The sequence below is a fragment of the Paramacrobiotus metropolitanus genome, unplaced genomic scaffold, assembly GCF_019649055.1.
Source record: "Paramacrobiotus metropolitanus isolate TYO unplaced genomic scaffold, Prichtersi_v1.0 Parri_scaffold0000005, whole genome shotgun sequence".
Taxonomy (NCBI): domain Eukaryota; kingdom Metazoa; phylum Tardigrada; class Eutardigrada; order Parachela; family Macrobiotidae; genus Paramacrobiotus; species Paramacrobiotus metropolitanus.
In genome coordinates, this window is record NW_026570225.1 from 1,936,843 (window position 1) to 1,951,806 (window position 14,964).

At 41.3% G+C, this 14,964-nt stretch overlaps 3 protein-coding genes across 7 annotated transcripts; 1 reads left to right on the forward strand and 2 right to left on the reverse strand.

Moving 5' to 3' along the window:
* The first annotated feature begins 2,379 nt into the window (after positions 1-2,379).
* On the forward strand, positions 2,380-4,817 carry LOC129581017 (uncharacterized). 4 transcript variants are annotated; one of them, XM_055471836.1, is made up of 6 exons: positions 2,380-2,958; positions 3,143-3,377; positions 3,489-3,507; positions 3,595-3,719; positions 3,818-3,932; positions 4,019-4,182. In XM_055471836.1, the coding sequence occupies exons 1-6, from the start codon at positions 2,804-2,806 to the stop codon at positions 4,042-4,044; spliced, it is 675 nt and encodes a 224-aa protein (XP_055327811.1). In that variant the 5' UTR covers positions 2,380-2,803; the 3' UTR covers positions 4,045-4,182. The 4 variants fall into 4 exon arrangements, with proteins under 4 accessions (XP_055327811.1, XP_055327812.1, XP_055327809.1 ...); XM_055471837.1 differs by having other exon boundaries at positions 3,489-3,504; XM_055471834.1 differs by having other exon boundaries at positions 3,595-4,817.
* LOC129581019 (baculoviral IAP repeat-containing protein 2-like) lies at positions 4,299-11,001 on the reverse strand. 2 transcript variants are annotated; one of them, XM_055471838.1, is made up of 3 exons: positions 10,116-11,001; positions 5,019-5,198; positions 4,299-4,817 (listed from the first exon to the last, which is right to left on the reverse strand). In XM_055471838.1, the coding sequence occupies exons 1-3, from the start codon at positions 10,486-10,488 to the stop codon at positions 4,678-4,680; spliced, it is 693 nt and encodes a 230-aa protein (XP_055327813.1). In that variant the 5' UTR covers positions 10,489-11,001; the 3' UTR covers positions 4,299-4,677. The 2 variants fall into 2 exon arrangements, with proteins under 2 accessions (XP_055327813.1, XP_055327815.1); XM_055471840.1 differs by lacking the exon at positions 10,116-11,001 and adding an exon at positions 5,515-5,956.
* LOC129581360 (uncharacterized) lies at positions 8,691-9,584 on the reverse strand. Its single transcript, XM_055472368.1, has 2 exons — positions 9,297-9,584; positions 8,691-9,207 (listed from the first exon to the last, which is right to left on the reverse strand). The coding sequence occupies exons 1-2, from the start codon at positions 9,345-9,347 to the stop codon at positions 8,863-8,865; spliced, it is 396 nt and encodes a 131-aa protein (XP_055328343.1). The 5' UTR covers positions 9,348-9,584; the 3' UTR covers positions 8,691-8,862.
* Positions 11,002-14,964: the final 3,963 nt, after the last annotated feature.

The window sequence follows — 14,964 nt, forward strand, 5'->3', positions numbered from 1 at the left end:
TTTGGTAACCGAAGGTTACGCAATATTTGTCCACGCTTTTAAGCGTTTTGTAACAGAAGAATTTCGGTTTAACATGTTTCTAGATACATTAACTGTATTTCCTTTTCAACAAGACTTATTTAACATATAAAACCGTTTCACTTCGATTCGTTTATCAAAAAGAGCCCAGCCTACAAGAACCGCCTTTGCACTGCAGCGCGGCGCGTAAGCGCCGCGCGCTGTGCTTGTCCTATATATTAAAGCAGAACCGTTATTCCGGAACGCTCCTGCCTCCAAAACGTTCTGATTGGCCAGAACCAGCCTAACCTTTCTAATTGGCCAGAACCCGCCTAGCGGGTTTTAAGCTTTTGCAGCCCCTTAAACCTGTGCTTTTGCGCGTTTGTCTTTACCAAGTTTCCGAAACTTAGTATCTTCACCTGTGAAAACCTTCGCCTCATAAACCGGATTCCAGCTTCAGCATTGCTCCTTACTAAGCTTCCAAACATTAGTTCTTTAAGAAACCTGATAACTTTAATTTACTTACCGGTAGCGTCTTTTAAGCATTTAATTACCTTGCGGTACCTGCCCTTTTAAGCCTTTGGTCACCGAAAGCCAGGCGTGTGGTACCCGCCTTTTTGAGGCCTTTGATCACCGAAGGCCACGCGCGAGGTACCCGTTTTTTTTAGCCTTTTGGCCACGAAAGGCTAAGCGTGTGGTACCCGCCTTTTTTAGCTTTTGGTCACCGAAAGCCAGGCGTGTGGTACCCGCCTTTTTGAGGCCTTTGATCACCGAAGGCCACGCGCGAGGTAAGTTTTTTAGCCTTTATTACGAAAGGCTACGCGTGTGGTACCCGCCTTTTAGTCGAAACCAGGCGTGTGGTGCCTTTTTGAGGCCTTTGATCACCGAAGGCCACGCGCGAGGTACCCTTTTTTTTAGCCTTTTGGCCACGAAAGGCTACGCGTGTGGTACCCGCCTTTTTTCGAGCCTTTGATCACCGAAGGCCACGCGCGTGGTACCCGCCTTTTTGAGCCTTTGGTCAACGAAGGCCACGCGCGTGGTACCCGCCTTTTTGAGCGTTTGGTCACCGAAGGCCACGCGTGTGGTACGTTGGCCACCGAAGGCCTTTTAAGCCTTTGGTCACCGACGGTTTTCTAAGCCTTTGCCCACTAAAGGCCTGTTAGGCTTTTGGTCACCGAAGGCCTTTTAAGCCTTTGGTCACTGAAGGCCTTTTAAGCCTTTGGTCACTGATGGCCTTTAGACCCACACTTTCAAGCCGTTTGTAACCGTGGGCCGCCTCAGCGCGGCGCGTAAGCGCCGCGTGTCCTGCTTGTACATATTATTAAGCGCTTCATGGAGGAACGCGACCGCCTCCAAATCGCTCTCATTGGTCAAAACCAAAATACTTACTAAACGAAGTGAACCTACTGAACAAACTCACAAACTATAGTAAACCTGCTGAACACACTTACTAACAAAATGAACCAGCTGAACCCAACCAAAACCTTAGTGAATCAATTGAACCCGACCGGAAAGTTAGTGAATCCACTGAACCAAACTAAAACCTTTCTAAACTAGCCGAACCCAACGGTGAACCGAATGAACCCGATCAAAACCTCACTCGACTGAACCCACTGAAAAAGTTACTGAACCAACTGAACCCAACCTAATTCTTACTGAATCGACTGAACCCAACCGAAAAGTTAGGGAACCGACTGAACCCAACCAAAACCTTATTAAACCAAATGAACCTAACCAAAACTTTGGTGAACCGACTGAACCCAACCAAATTTTTAGTGAACCAGTTGAACCCATTTTAATCCTTGATGAATCGACAAAATTCAACTGAACCCAACCAAAACTTTAGTGAACCCGCTGAACCCAAAACATATTGAACGAAATGAATCTAACCTAATCGTTATTGTACCAACTCAACTCAATCGAAACATCAGCGAACCGACTGACCCAACCAAAACCAAGTGAATCTACTGAACAACCTTATTAAACCAACTGAATCAGCTAGACGCACTTATTAAACGAAGAACCTAATGAACCAATTTAATGCGTAAGTAACCGCAAGAGAGTAAGCGCACAATGTAACCGCAAAAAAGTTAGCGGCGTAACGTAACCACAAGAAGGTGAACGGCGTAACGAAACCACAAGAGAGTAAGCGCGCAATGTAACTGCAAGAAACTAAGCGACGTAACGTAACCACGAAAGAGTAAAGCATAGTTTATACTCCGTCGGGAGACGGCTCCCGATCCAGATAAATCTGAAACCGATACAGAGACTCGCCAACGCAGTTGGCGGCAGCCAGCGACGTATGGCAGATTCAGAAATTGAAACAGACTGCCTGAAGTGCAAACTGCCAAAGCAGTATAAACACATATGCCAGTACGCGCACATTTCTCAAAAAATTATTGCGATTAAAAATGAATTGCTAGCAATTCACGTTTTGAAAAACTATATTGCGCTGTGCTTTGTTAGTTTGTGTTTATTGTTCGATAGAAAGTGTTAGTTTGTTTGCTTTGTTAGTCTGTGTTAGCAACTGTGTTACCACAAAACCTGAATTGATTTTAAAACTATGCGCCTTCTACTGATCATTTCGTTTTGTAACATCACTTCAAACATGCGCTAAACCGAAACGAAGTTCGCTTTGCTTCTGCACCTGGTTCGCGTGCGTCACAGTCTTCTTCGTACTTCTCGTCTGCGCCAAAAAATTCATTGCTAATTGCGAGCAAAAGAATCCGTCAGCGTCGCTGGTATGTCCGTGAACATAATCGTGATCGCGATCGATGGGGTGAATTTTCAAATATTGTGAAAACGGATGCGCGAATTGAACGAGGAGCTGCATTTTCAGTATTTTCGGATGTCCAAGGAAACCTTTGACGAAATTCTTGCACTGATTAGTCCAATCATCAGCCACGCTAACACTCATGAGCATCTGGTATCTCCCATGGAGCGACTTGCCGTAACTTTAAGGTTAGTAAAATAAAAGAAAAGTTGTGTACTATTCTAGCAGTTAACTGGTGTAAAATTCCAAACTATATATTCAAATAAATTCGTTTTAAATTTACTTGCACTTGTTACCTTAATTTGCTTTGATTTTTAAACTAATACCGTCGCCTTTTCTGCTCATTATAGCTGTTAAAATATGTGTTTACAGAATCTTGGCTTCGGGCATGAGTCAAATTGCAGCGGCCCATAGTTTCTGTCTTGGTCGAGCCACGGTAAATCGCATTTACCGCGAAACAACAAAGGCAATTTGGGATGTTATGGGGCCTATTTACGTCAGTCCACCGAGCGAATTACGCTGGAAATCTAATGCGGAAAGGTTCAACCCGTCTTGGCAATTTCCAAACTGCATTGGTGCGGCCGACGAAAAGCACGTGGTTATCAAGGTAAAGGAGCGGTGATTGTTAAAAAGTAGAAAGTTTTGAAAATTAAATTATTATCTGCTTTCTATCTGCTTATTGCTCCCAGTATAATTTTGCTGAATTGTTGTATTGCAGAAACCAAAGAATGGCGGTAGTTAGTATATCAACTACAAAGGGACACATTCAATCTTTCTTATGGCTGTAGCGGGTCCCAATTATAAATTTTCGTACGTGGATATAGGCGGCTATGGTCGGCAGAGTGATGGTGGAACATGGAGCAAGTGCGCTTTGGGAAAAGCGGTGGAAGAGACGCTAATAATGCCCAAGCCCGAGCGACCATTATTATGCGAGCACCTGTTGCCGCAGGTATTTGTCGCAGACGCTGTGTTCCCGATATCGGTCCACCTGATGCGTCCATACCCCGATCGAAATCTATCCAGAGCCGCACGAATTTTTAATTATAGACTATCCCGGGCGCGGCGCGTCGTAGAAAACGCGTTTGGCATTCTCGCTTCGAGATGGCGTATTTTCCAAAGGCCAATGGATTTCCAGCCAGCACAAGTCGTTCTAACCGTCAAGGCATGCGTAGTGTTACATAATTTTCTACTTCGCAAAAATCTCGCGAACAGTAAGTCGGCTTATGTAATGCCTACCCTTATTGATAGAGAAAACGAAGACGGTCCTGGAATAATCGAAGGGGAATGGCGGCGAATAACTGCGAACGATACCGGGTTGTGCAAAATGGGAAAAAGCAGAGGCACCGCCGAAGCTATGCTTATTAGAGACAGGTTTCGTGACTATTTTAACTCCACAGGCAGCGTTTCCTGGCAGGAAGCTCGCACATTTGGTGTTCTTCAGGAGCAAGAAAATTTCTCTTCCGACGATAGCAGTTTGTAGTTAAATGCATACGCGTACTAGGAATTCCGTACTTTATTTTTGTGACAATAACAAATTGTAATACGGCATATTCCGGTTTAGATTGTATAGTAATAATACCGACAATAAGCGCAATGGCGGAGAACAGACAAGTAAAAAGAATTCACACAACAACGAACAATTTCATCAGTCTGTCGTATCCGCTTGTACAAATGCCTTATTTTACTAAAAGGATATGCAACATAATGTAAATTTACAAAGTCGCATTAAAAGTTATCGCGATTGAGTTCCGTTCCAATACAATTTCTTTCTGTATCTTAAGATTCTTGTGCCCACCGTTCCTCAAAATACTCGCTCTCTGTAAATTGCATGTGCAGGTGTTCAATAAAAGCAACTAACAGGAATATGTTACGTACACAAGTTTTGTACAAAAATCACTCCACACGACTTAACAAATACTTTTTCCTGTGCGTTCAGTACTGCTTTCGTTGTTGAGTAGCTCTTTCGCAATAACATTCTGAATGCCTTTTTTGATGCGCTCCTTCTGCTCGGCAGTAGTAGAATTCAGAGTACTCAAGACGAAGTCACCTGTCAGAAATCGAATAAAGTAAAACCTGCCTTTACATATTATCTTCGGTGGTGGTAAAAAACTTAACTGATGCCCTTGTGGGCATTCAGAAAATTAGTTGCACCGACCTCGGTTCAACCGTAGACCTATGTAGTTATTGCACGAGATTATATTGTAGTTAACAACTAGAGTAGTTTGCAATATAACCACATAATACGTACAAAACAGTTCCTCCGTAGTAGAAATCTTTTTTCCTTGCGTGCTTTGTTCTCCGAAGAAACTTTTCAGGACATTCGACGTTTCGGCCGCTAGTTCGTCGTCTCTGCGCTGCGATTCGCTGAGCTGTTTGATGAGCTGATCGTAACCTTCGCGCTTTCTCTTTTTCCTAGGAGTACAATTATCTGAAATGAAAATCATTTTTATTTAACAACCCTCATGAATTAACAGCCATCATGAATTATTTGCATTGGAAACTTCAATGTATTTTACTATATATTTCTATCACTTTTAACATAAAATATTTGCCATAATTTTAATAAGCACAGTATTTCACTAGCATGTCTTCCTTTTTTAAAACAATACTTAGTGCTGCTAAGGTTAAATAAAATTTTCATCGAAAGCGTCCGAACAAATGTGTGGCAAGTGATTCGCGAGAGACAAACGAAAAACGACTACTTTTATGTTCAAAAACGCGGTAGAAAAATACAATAAAATTACATTCTCCGATCAACTGAGCGATGGCATTCCATACGTCCACCTTGCTCTTTGTATCAATGTACTCTTTCAACTTTGTATCCCAGAGCGATCGATTCACTTTGACAAAAGCAAGAAGGTTTTCCGATTCGGCATCAGTGAATTTGTTCAATACGGCGCCTTTGGAGTTTGGCTGCGCAGACACTCGAGGCATTTTGTACTCGTACTAATAAAAACGACTAATAAAAAAAAACGCACGCTGCGCCAAACTACAAAATTCTGATATCGTGGAGAAAAGCCAAATCCACACAACAGAATAAACAGAAAAATGTTTTTTTTTAAATCCAGAGATCAGAAATAACGTTTTTACAAGAAAAATGCGGTGTAGAACCACGCGCACTCAAAATTATTTGAAGTGCAACAAAAAGAATTCAGCGCGGGCTCCAGTACACAATAAAAATTGAACACGTTCATTTCATCATTATTGATGTCAGTTTCAAACCGGAGCAAGTGCAGTCGCCCTCGGTTGCAGACAGGCTGATGGTTGTTTATAGTACAACCGAAGCTGGGAAGGAACGGGAGCTCGAAAGTATAAACAACCTTCAGCTAACTGGTGCCAGTTAGCAAACTGGAACCGCTCCAGATGGAGTATACCTCATGCTTAAGCGGCGCAATGTAACTACAAGAGAGTAAACGGCCTGACGTAACCACAAGAAAGTGAGCGGCGTAACGTAACCACAAGAGAGCCAGCGGTGCAACGTAACCACAAAAGAGCAAGCGGCGCAACATAACCGCAAGACAGAGAACGGCAAAACGTAACCACAAGAAAGTCAACGGCCTAACGTAACCACAAGACAGAACGGCAAACGTAACCGCAAAAAAGTGAGCGGAGTAACGAAACACAAGAGGGTGAACGGCTTAACGTAACAACGAAAGAGTAAGCGGCGCAATGTAACCAAAAGAGAGTGAACGGTCTGACGTAACTCCAAGAGAATAAGCGGTGTAACGTAACCAAAAGAAAGTGAGCGGCGCAACGTAACAACAAGAAAATGCTTGCTTCATTTAATAATCATTTAAAAACAAAAATACAAAGTGAAACGTTTTGTCTGCGTTTTTTTCGCCGGTCGCGGACACTTGTGGTCACTTTATGCCACGTGTGCGCAAAATCTTCATGGAAAATTAGTTGTTTTCCGTTCACAGAGAGCTAAGGGAAAAACTGCATCAGCGGATTTAACAGGACTTGAGTCCAAAAGTCACCAATAATTTCCTACCAAAAGTGTGCCAATGTCGGTGGCTCACCCTCTGTACCCGAATCGGGAAGGAAAACACTTTTTTTTGCTGTGGTTGCTGTTTAATTTTTTTGTATATAATAATACAGTAGTTGTATATTAGCTTTCGTTTAATAGAAAATTATATTATTCGTCCCCGTTTTCTAGTATTTATACTATTATTAATTCACATTCTTTGTATATACGCAAAATGATCAGACACACAAAAGTCCGATACAGTATGTACTGGAAGAGCGAAACGGACGATATTACGGCAGCTAGTCCCGATACGTATCTACGATACCCTTTTTGCACGATTCGCTCGTCATAATAGTACTGTTTAGTATAGTATCCAATTTCAGATCTATATACATTCGCATACGACATGTACATGTCCCATTTAATTTACAAGCGTACTGAAGTTTACGGAACATAAAAAAAAATACTTTGCACCAAAAGAGAATACTCTGCTTATGATCCAGATCATTAATGCAGTCGTAATGATCTGAATAAGTGAAGAATATAAATTATTGTTCCGTACTAACGTCTAAGCACAAAATAACACAATTGTTACTGTGTGCGCGTACTTATTTTATTCTGTTGTACGAGGTATGTAATGTTTATACGGAGACTGTATACTCGTATCGATCTCATCATCCGCTGACCAGGGACAGAAGTGAAGCTTGTAAACGGTCACGGGAGTATTCCATTGTGAATAATTTAATAAATGTTTTCGAATATTTACTTTCTAACTTATAATTCCAAAATTTTTTCCAGACTGGTGGCGGGGTCGAGAGAAGCCTGATCCGGAAAACAAAAAATGTTGAACATTTACCTTGATTATGGTATGCCACAAAATAGCGGCTGAAGATCAACCTTTGCTGAATGAAGTTTGAAAAAGCACTTCGAATACTGGAATTATATAAACAGATGCCTGCAACTGACGATGATTCTTTTAAAATCCAGATCTTTGATGAAGCTGGTATGGACAGAATCGTGGAGAATCAACGACTGTTGACTGGTTACTTGGAGCATCTGCTCAGTGCTGCTTTTAACGTTTGGGAGAATCGCAACGGTTCACCTCCCCTGCTAACGATTTCCACCCCAGCTGATCCGAAGGAGCGCGGCTCCTAGTCATCTTTGACATTTCGGACACCGGTCAGAAAAATTAACCATGAGCTGGAGCGGCGTGGGGTTAGAAGAATAGCATCCCGTCTGCTGCGAACCTGGTTGAGCGTCATCTCCTCTGCTGCGAAACCTAATTATTAATAATAACTAATATTAATCTTATCAGTACACACACCTGTCACGCTATAACTCACAGTGGGAAACAACCGGTCAGTTAAGAGAGAGAGCGCACATATTCACACTCGCCGGCTATTCATGCACCGCTACGATATAATCGCTACGGCTATTTTCACTATGCATTACGTGTGCGTGTGTGTGTACTGTATGTGATATCATAATAACTGCGGTCAGTGCAGGTCAGTTAAGAGAGAGAGAGAGCGCATATATTCACACTCAGCCGTACATACTTAATTGGTACGGCTATTAACTTGATGACTTCACCTAACGGTCGGTGGTGTAAGGGAACAGAGAGCGCCGCGCACATACACACAGTGACGAGTTAATTAGTACAGCCTTGTATGCGACAAGTGAGGACATTACAAACTGATGACCACTGGTCATTTCAACGTCTACGGTGCGATAATTATTTAATTACATATGTAAAGGCAGAAATCCATGCTAACGGTTAGGAATAATGGCAAAACACAAGCGCGCTATCATTTAAGCGCCCTGTCTTGTTAGCAGCGTGTTGATGTCATCGACTCTAATTACTACGGCCTTGTGCGTGTAATATGTGTACTATGTGTCGCAAACTCAAACAAATTCATCACACCCGCAAATAATTTTATTACTTTGTAGCAGCAGCAAACAAATTCATCTTAACTGTATCAAAAACATCACAAATAAAATGCTAAAGCTATAAAAAAACGTCGTACTTATTCAGTATCAAAAAACAGCAAAACCAAATGCTAAAGCTATAAAAAACGTCGTACTTATTCAGTAACAACAACAACAACAACATAAATGCTAAAGCTATTTATAACAAGCGTTCCCTTTCTCCAAGATCGTCATCAATTGACATGACTCCCCGGCCCCAATCGCTGGCGAGAATTTTGGACAGCAGCCGATGCAACGAATCTTTTGGCACAGCCACCGAATTATCTTCTTGTGCAATCAGGTATTCGTTTTCGTTCCTCCAGATCATTGTTCCTTCGCACAGGATATCATCCTGATAGTCTAGCTTTTCTTCCTCCGTTAGTTTGAGGATAAGCTCGATCAGTTCCATCTCGCGCAGTGTAACGCCAGTCCGCCGACTTTCCGCTAAGCCAAAACTGTCCGCTAAGACATTGTTGCCGAACACCACTTCCGGTTTCTCATATAACTAGAATATGGTCAATTCACCGTTGCGGTAGCCGATAACCGGCTCGTTTCCGGGGTAGTCAACGTACTTTAGCAAAGATAAACACGTACCAGTAATAAATATTGCATGAGATGGGCTGGGATCAAACTTTTTAACGTCATCGCTCTGGCATACACGGTGGGGCGGCTGCCATGGTGGCAAGTACGTATTTTTGTCTGTTTCTCATCAGAATTGTTTCTAGTATTAGATCCGTGTTAATATTCAGTATGGCCTGTTAAAATATAAGGAGAAATGACTTGGGGATAGCTTTTGCAGGGGCCAAATAACCCTGGGAGGTTCGCAAAGCAGTGTTTTTGGCATGCTATAGTGATCACGTTGACGACCGTTGCGCAGACCGTTCTCAGGCCATGCAACTATAGTAGGTTCCTGAAACTAACAAAACCACAAAAATAGCAGAAAAACCCGTACAAATAACACATGAAGAAAAGAACAATAACGAAAGAATTCTTACAATCGTCTTTTTTGCAAAATAAAAGCACTGACCCATTTGTTGCCCTAGCAACAACAACACTAAACAATTTTTGAACTGTTCAAAATTTTGGATTATCAATTTGCCATTTGATCTTAAAGCGCTTGGTCAAAGCATTGACGTCCTCAGTTTTGAGTATTACAGTGTGGAGGGTGATTTCCTCGTTCTCTAAATCACTATTACGTAAGCTGCGCATGTTGCAGTCCCGCGCACAATGCTGCAGATTAAAATGTTTAAATTAGCCCATTAGTAGACCGTTTAAACATGTGAACAAAAAAGATTTTTTTAAAATTATTCCAGTGTTATCTTTAGCCTAAATTTTACTAAGCTCATTCGGTCACTGTATCCTGATGCTTGGCATTCCGGTTGCGTAATTCAAGCTGCTGAAGCACAAACTTACATTCTGGAGACCACTTATAATGTTCATCCAAGGGATTATCTTGCACTGTCCAACGCTCGATCTTCTGGCCACAGTAAAAGCATTGTACGCGATCGTTGTGGCCCGTGTAAAACAGACCTGATGCAGCTAGATTTTGTGGGTTTAGCGGGCTGTCTCTTGGCCAAGTGAGAAATGTGTTGCAACGATCCTCATATTCGGCCATTGTCGGGACATATACAAGTGTTTCCTGGTATTCTTCGGCGATAGGTTCTTGTAAAAACAATTTGCGCGACAGGCTTTGTACATGCTTTTTGCGACATGGCACAGGTCGGGAAATGGTGACGGTGCTCGTATGCTGGATTGTCTCCAACAGCCCACTGTGCCAACACGCCATTACAGAATGCGCAACAGACACGATCCTTGATTCCGGTGTGATAAGACCCTGTCTCTGCTAGCGCTGATGGGGCCAGAAACGCCAATGGCCATCGACCAAAACTTTCCAAGCGGTTGCTTAAAACACGCATGTCAGTGTCGTCATCTTTTTCATCAGTGTAGGATGTAACATGGCGTGCTCTATCCAATTTTTCACGTTGAAATTTTTCCTGCAGATTATTTTTGCCGTACAGTGTCGCGATTTCTTCTAGCGTAAAAGTATCGCTAATCCACTTGCGCAGAAAGTCCTCGTAGTGGCCTATAATAGCTTCCATATCCATTGTTAGACTTGGGAAATAGTTAATTTAAACCCGAATATCTTATCGACAGACTAATAGAAGTGAAAAAATTATGCAGTTTTGTGTAATACTGCGTCAGCTATTTGAAAAAGTTGTCTCAATGCTAGTTCGTGCCCTCCGTTGGCATCATCAAGTAATTGAGTAAAATTGCAAAGTGGCCAAATCTGGACGCTACAATGTGCAGAAAATGATGTGTGTATGTGGGTTCGCTTGGTAAATGCGACTAAGTGTGCTCCCGAGCAACCTATACTGATCGCGGAAACACGCCTCTGTGTCGGTTGTGATTGGCTGTGTCAACAATAGCGGCTGCTATGTGATGCGATACCGTTGAACAGTCGGCGCATTATGGTATTCCAGGCATTTTAAATGTGTACAGTCATTTTTAAATGTAGAAAACTGGTTCTATTATCATCATCTAAATATCGCGCATACGTGTAAACCGTGACCACTATAGAAAAACATTAAGTATTACGTGTCACTGGAATGTTCTGAAAAATTAATGAGTTCTTTCTAATTACTGGTAATGCTCCTAGGGTCGGTTAAAAACAAGAATCTTTCCAACCGCATTCATTCATCACAAGCTGAAACTGCTGCAGTTTACTACAGTCAAGTTTGCTACATAAAAAAAAATTTCAACCATCTTTCTAGTGTTGCGGCTTAAAATGCATATGGTCGCTGGATTAAATGGTAAAATCTGGTTTTATTTCAATCACGAACCCCAATCAATTTACTTTTTTTTTCTAGAATTTACTTTATTTATCTTATGCAAGATTTAATTTATTCAGCTCATGTATTTGTCTTGCCGAAGAAATACAACAATAATGGCCTTTGCCCGAGTTTTTTCAAGATGTAAATCCTTAGTAAGGGTTTTTCTTTAGTATTGGTTGTACCTAATTTCTGCAACGGAAGAATTTACGATAGGTTTGAAGCATAGCGGATACTTTTATCTAAAATGATGTACCTCTAGTAATAACAGCAAGAATTGATTATTTCAAAAAAAATACAAAACATTGCATTTATATATATTTTACAAGTAGTAGTATAAAAAACACAAAAAATAGCAGCATTATAACGGCAAAACAAAAAAAACCAGCTAAACAAAACGATCCCAGTCTTCTGGGTCAGCATTTAACGGCAAACTTTGTCCCCATGCAGAACCCATGATGCAAAAAGCAATCGTTTCCAAATCTTTCTCATCGATCCGGATGCAAACGTCCTTCTTGGTCACAACAGCGGTTTCATTGTCATCGAAAATTTCAATTTCCGTGCCATCCAAAAGACTCAATTTGGATTTCCACCCGTTTAAATTTATAATCTTTAACCAGTGGAGTAACCCACGCTCGGAAATCGTCAAGGATACATCCTGCTCATGGAAAGATTTATCTGCAGCCCGTGGATCCGGCAGTGGAGTAAACGTTAATTTGCGCTTATCACCATCAAATACAATGACAACATCCCACGATTGGTACACGAAAACAGATTCCGAATATCCTGACATTTTTCTTGACTTGAATTGTGGTAGTATTGTGTGTTTCCTATATGAGTGTCATTCATGCAGAAGTTAACATAGTTGTGCTAGCTGGGTTTATATGCGGTTACTACAAGTGTTTTAGCGGAGCCGCTTGCGCATGTACGAGTGCAGTTGTGTGAGACGTACGCGTAGTACAGATTGCCCAGTTCAAGCTATTTAAGCGCTATGACGAGTGATGTAATGACGTCATTCTCTGGCTTTCTTGGATTCGGCCTTGAGTTAAAGAGAATCCGGCCTGTAATCGAAATTTACGGTATTTCTGCAGTTCTAATAGAATGTAAGGAAATAGCGACCCGTTTATTCAACTACGCTAATTTAGTTCAAACGTTGCTCCAAGCAAGAGTTATGAGATCTGCGTACCAATAGCTCTACTTTCATGTTCCTAAAACATAATTAGCACTACTAATCTTAACATACAGTCGGAAACGATAAAGACTGCCATACAAAAAAGTATCTGTATTTTGTTAGCCAGTCAAAAGCTGCCACTGAAGTGAAAGTTGGTGTGGTCTGGAGCATACACGCTGCATATACATTGCATCATGGTAGTACAAAGTTATAAATTTATCTCAACAAAATTCGAATTTGCAAAACTTTCCCTGTGCTCCCAAAAAGAAAAAATATGTAAATATAGCAATTTCATTGCAATTAAATAGCGGATTCTCAGGATTTTACATGAAATGCTCTTTAAATTCATAATAAAAATCAGTATGAGCGGTAAAAAAAAATAAGAAAAAATATCAACAATTAATATAAGTAACTAAAAATATTAGACTATTCATTTGTCTAGCATTATGTATAAAACGTGAACTTGTTTGGACAGTTACCTTCCGGTTTAAAACGACATACTACTACAGTTTGGAATCGAGTGAGTTCTTGTTGAAACCTAACGTTCTAAGCTTTTTATTTAATTATATTTTGAAATGAATAATTTTCTCGTATGTATGTATTATAGTCTGAACATTTTGCGATACCTAAAAAATTTTGGGTCTTAGGAGAAAACCGTTACCAGGTTTTTGATGAATAATCAGATGAAATTGAACGAACTGCCAGCAATTTGTATGCGCTATTTGTTTGCAGTTGCCATATACCAGTTATGCTAGAAGATTTTATGCCCTTTTCAGTGCTCCCAGGTAAATCTCTGGCTTGGTAATCGTCGTTTCACTGTTTCTTAACGTCAACTATCCACCTTAAAATGGGGACTTTTAAACAGTGTGTTAAAATCATTGCCTTTCCCGTCTGTTGGCTGTTTCTATTGTTTGCGCTTCAACTGCTTCAACTGCTTTTTCAACTGCTCTCTCCTGCTAAAGTTTCTTCAACTGCTCTCTCCTGCAATCACTATTAAGTGCGTTCTTCTTGTGCGACGCATATTTGATACAACGATTTATTTAGCTTTGCATTAGCAAACATATTGCGCAAACGACACAACCGCTCAATTAACTATCTGCGCCATAAAAGCAAAACGTGCATTTTTAAATGTAAACCACTTTAAAAAATTCATTACAGCATTTAAGCACTATTTTATATGTATTTTAGGATAGTAAATATAAACTACACCGAGGACAGGAATATTTCGTAATACAAACAAAGCATGCACAGGTGTCAATCATAAATACTTGGGCAAAAGTGATAAAAATACAAAGTTTTTATTTTCCACCGCTTTTTAAATCAACACTAGTAAAAGCCAGCCAAACGCGGATTAAATAGCATCATTTGTCGAGGTGTATCTGCCGGCGTGCCTGCAAAACTGGAGCCTCGTGGAACTTCTCACACCACGGAGCGCCGTCCGGACGGCTGCACGGCATTTGCCTGGAAACGTGGATTGTGCCTACTCCTAGCATAGGAGGTGACATATGTAGACACGGTTGCGCCGTCACATGTCAAAGCCACCTCGATTAAAGCGGGAGCGGCCGCCGTGCAAGCAGAGGAGAAAAAAATCCAGATTTAATTTGTACCTGGTTGGCCGCTACCTGTTCGCTTCAATCGCCTTTGAAACCCTGGGCCCGTGGGGCCGTCAGCAACCGCAGTTGCCAAAGAACTGGGGAAAAGATTTCAGCAGCAAACCGGCGAAGCACGCTCGCATGAGTTTTTACGTCAGCGTTTGTCGATAGATGTTTAACGGGATAATGCGGCGTCTGTGCTGGGCACTGGGCACGATGGAAGGCCTGGATAAGCTGAAAAAATTTTCTTGTTGTAATTTTTGTTTCTTTCTTTATTTTGCCTTAAGTTTGATTTGACCAATAAAGTCACATACCTTCAGATTAACAGAACAATAGAACCCTTTTGTTTTACTTGCAGCTCCGCTTGTTTTGCTGCGCTCGCTAGCGCTACGTTTTGGCGTCGCCTTCGGCTACGCCTTTAGTTTAAACAGTAAAGAGACATGATACACTATCAAAAACAGACACAGTTACGGTACGTTGTTACAGTTAGGCAAACGCAACACTTATTACTGATAACGCTTGGTTCGAGCGGTAACGCCGGTAGCGGTAACGCGCAACAATGAACCATCCGAATACGAATAACAAAAGCGGCAATGCAGGTAACAGTGTTAACGTTAATAATGACTCCTGACTTTGCTGGGTTTCTTAAATAGATGTTTCGCTATGGCAAC

Coding starts and splice junctions, on each gene's coding strand:
- LOC129581017 (XM_055471834.1), top strand. CDS start 2,804: ATGCGCGAATTGAACGAGGAGCTGCATTTTCAGTATTTTCGGATGTCC. Junction 2,959..3,142: donor CGACTTGCCGTAACTTTAAG/GTTAGTAAAATA, acceptor ATGTGTTTACAG/AATCTTGGCTTCGGGCATGA.
- LOC129581019 (XM_055471838.1), bottom strand. CDS start 10,488: ATGGCGTGTTGGCACAGTGGGCTGTTGGAGACAATCCAGCATACGAGC. Junction 5,199..10,115: donor TTATAAGTGGTCTCCAGAAT/GTAAGTTTGTGC, acceptor TTTTCATTTCAG/ATAATTGTACTCCTAGGAAA. Junction 4,818..5,018: donor TACTACGGAGGAACTGTTTT/GTACGTATTATG, acceptor GATTTCTGACAG/GTGACTTCGTCTTGAGTACT.
- LOC129581360 (XM_055472368.1), bottom strand. CDS start 9,347: ATGACGTTAAAAAGTTTGATCCCAGCCCATCTCATGCAATATTTATTA. Junction 9,208..9,296: donor TCATGCAATATTTATTACTG/GTACGTGTTTAT, acceptor ACCATATTCTAG/TTATATGAGAAACCGGAAGT.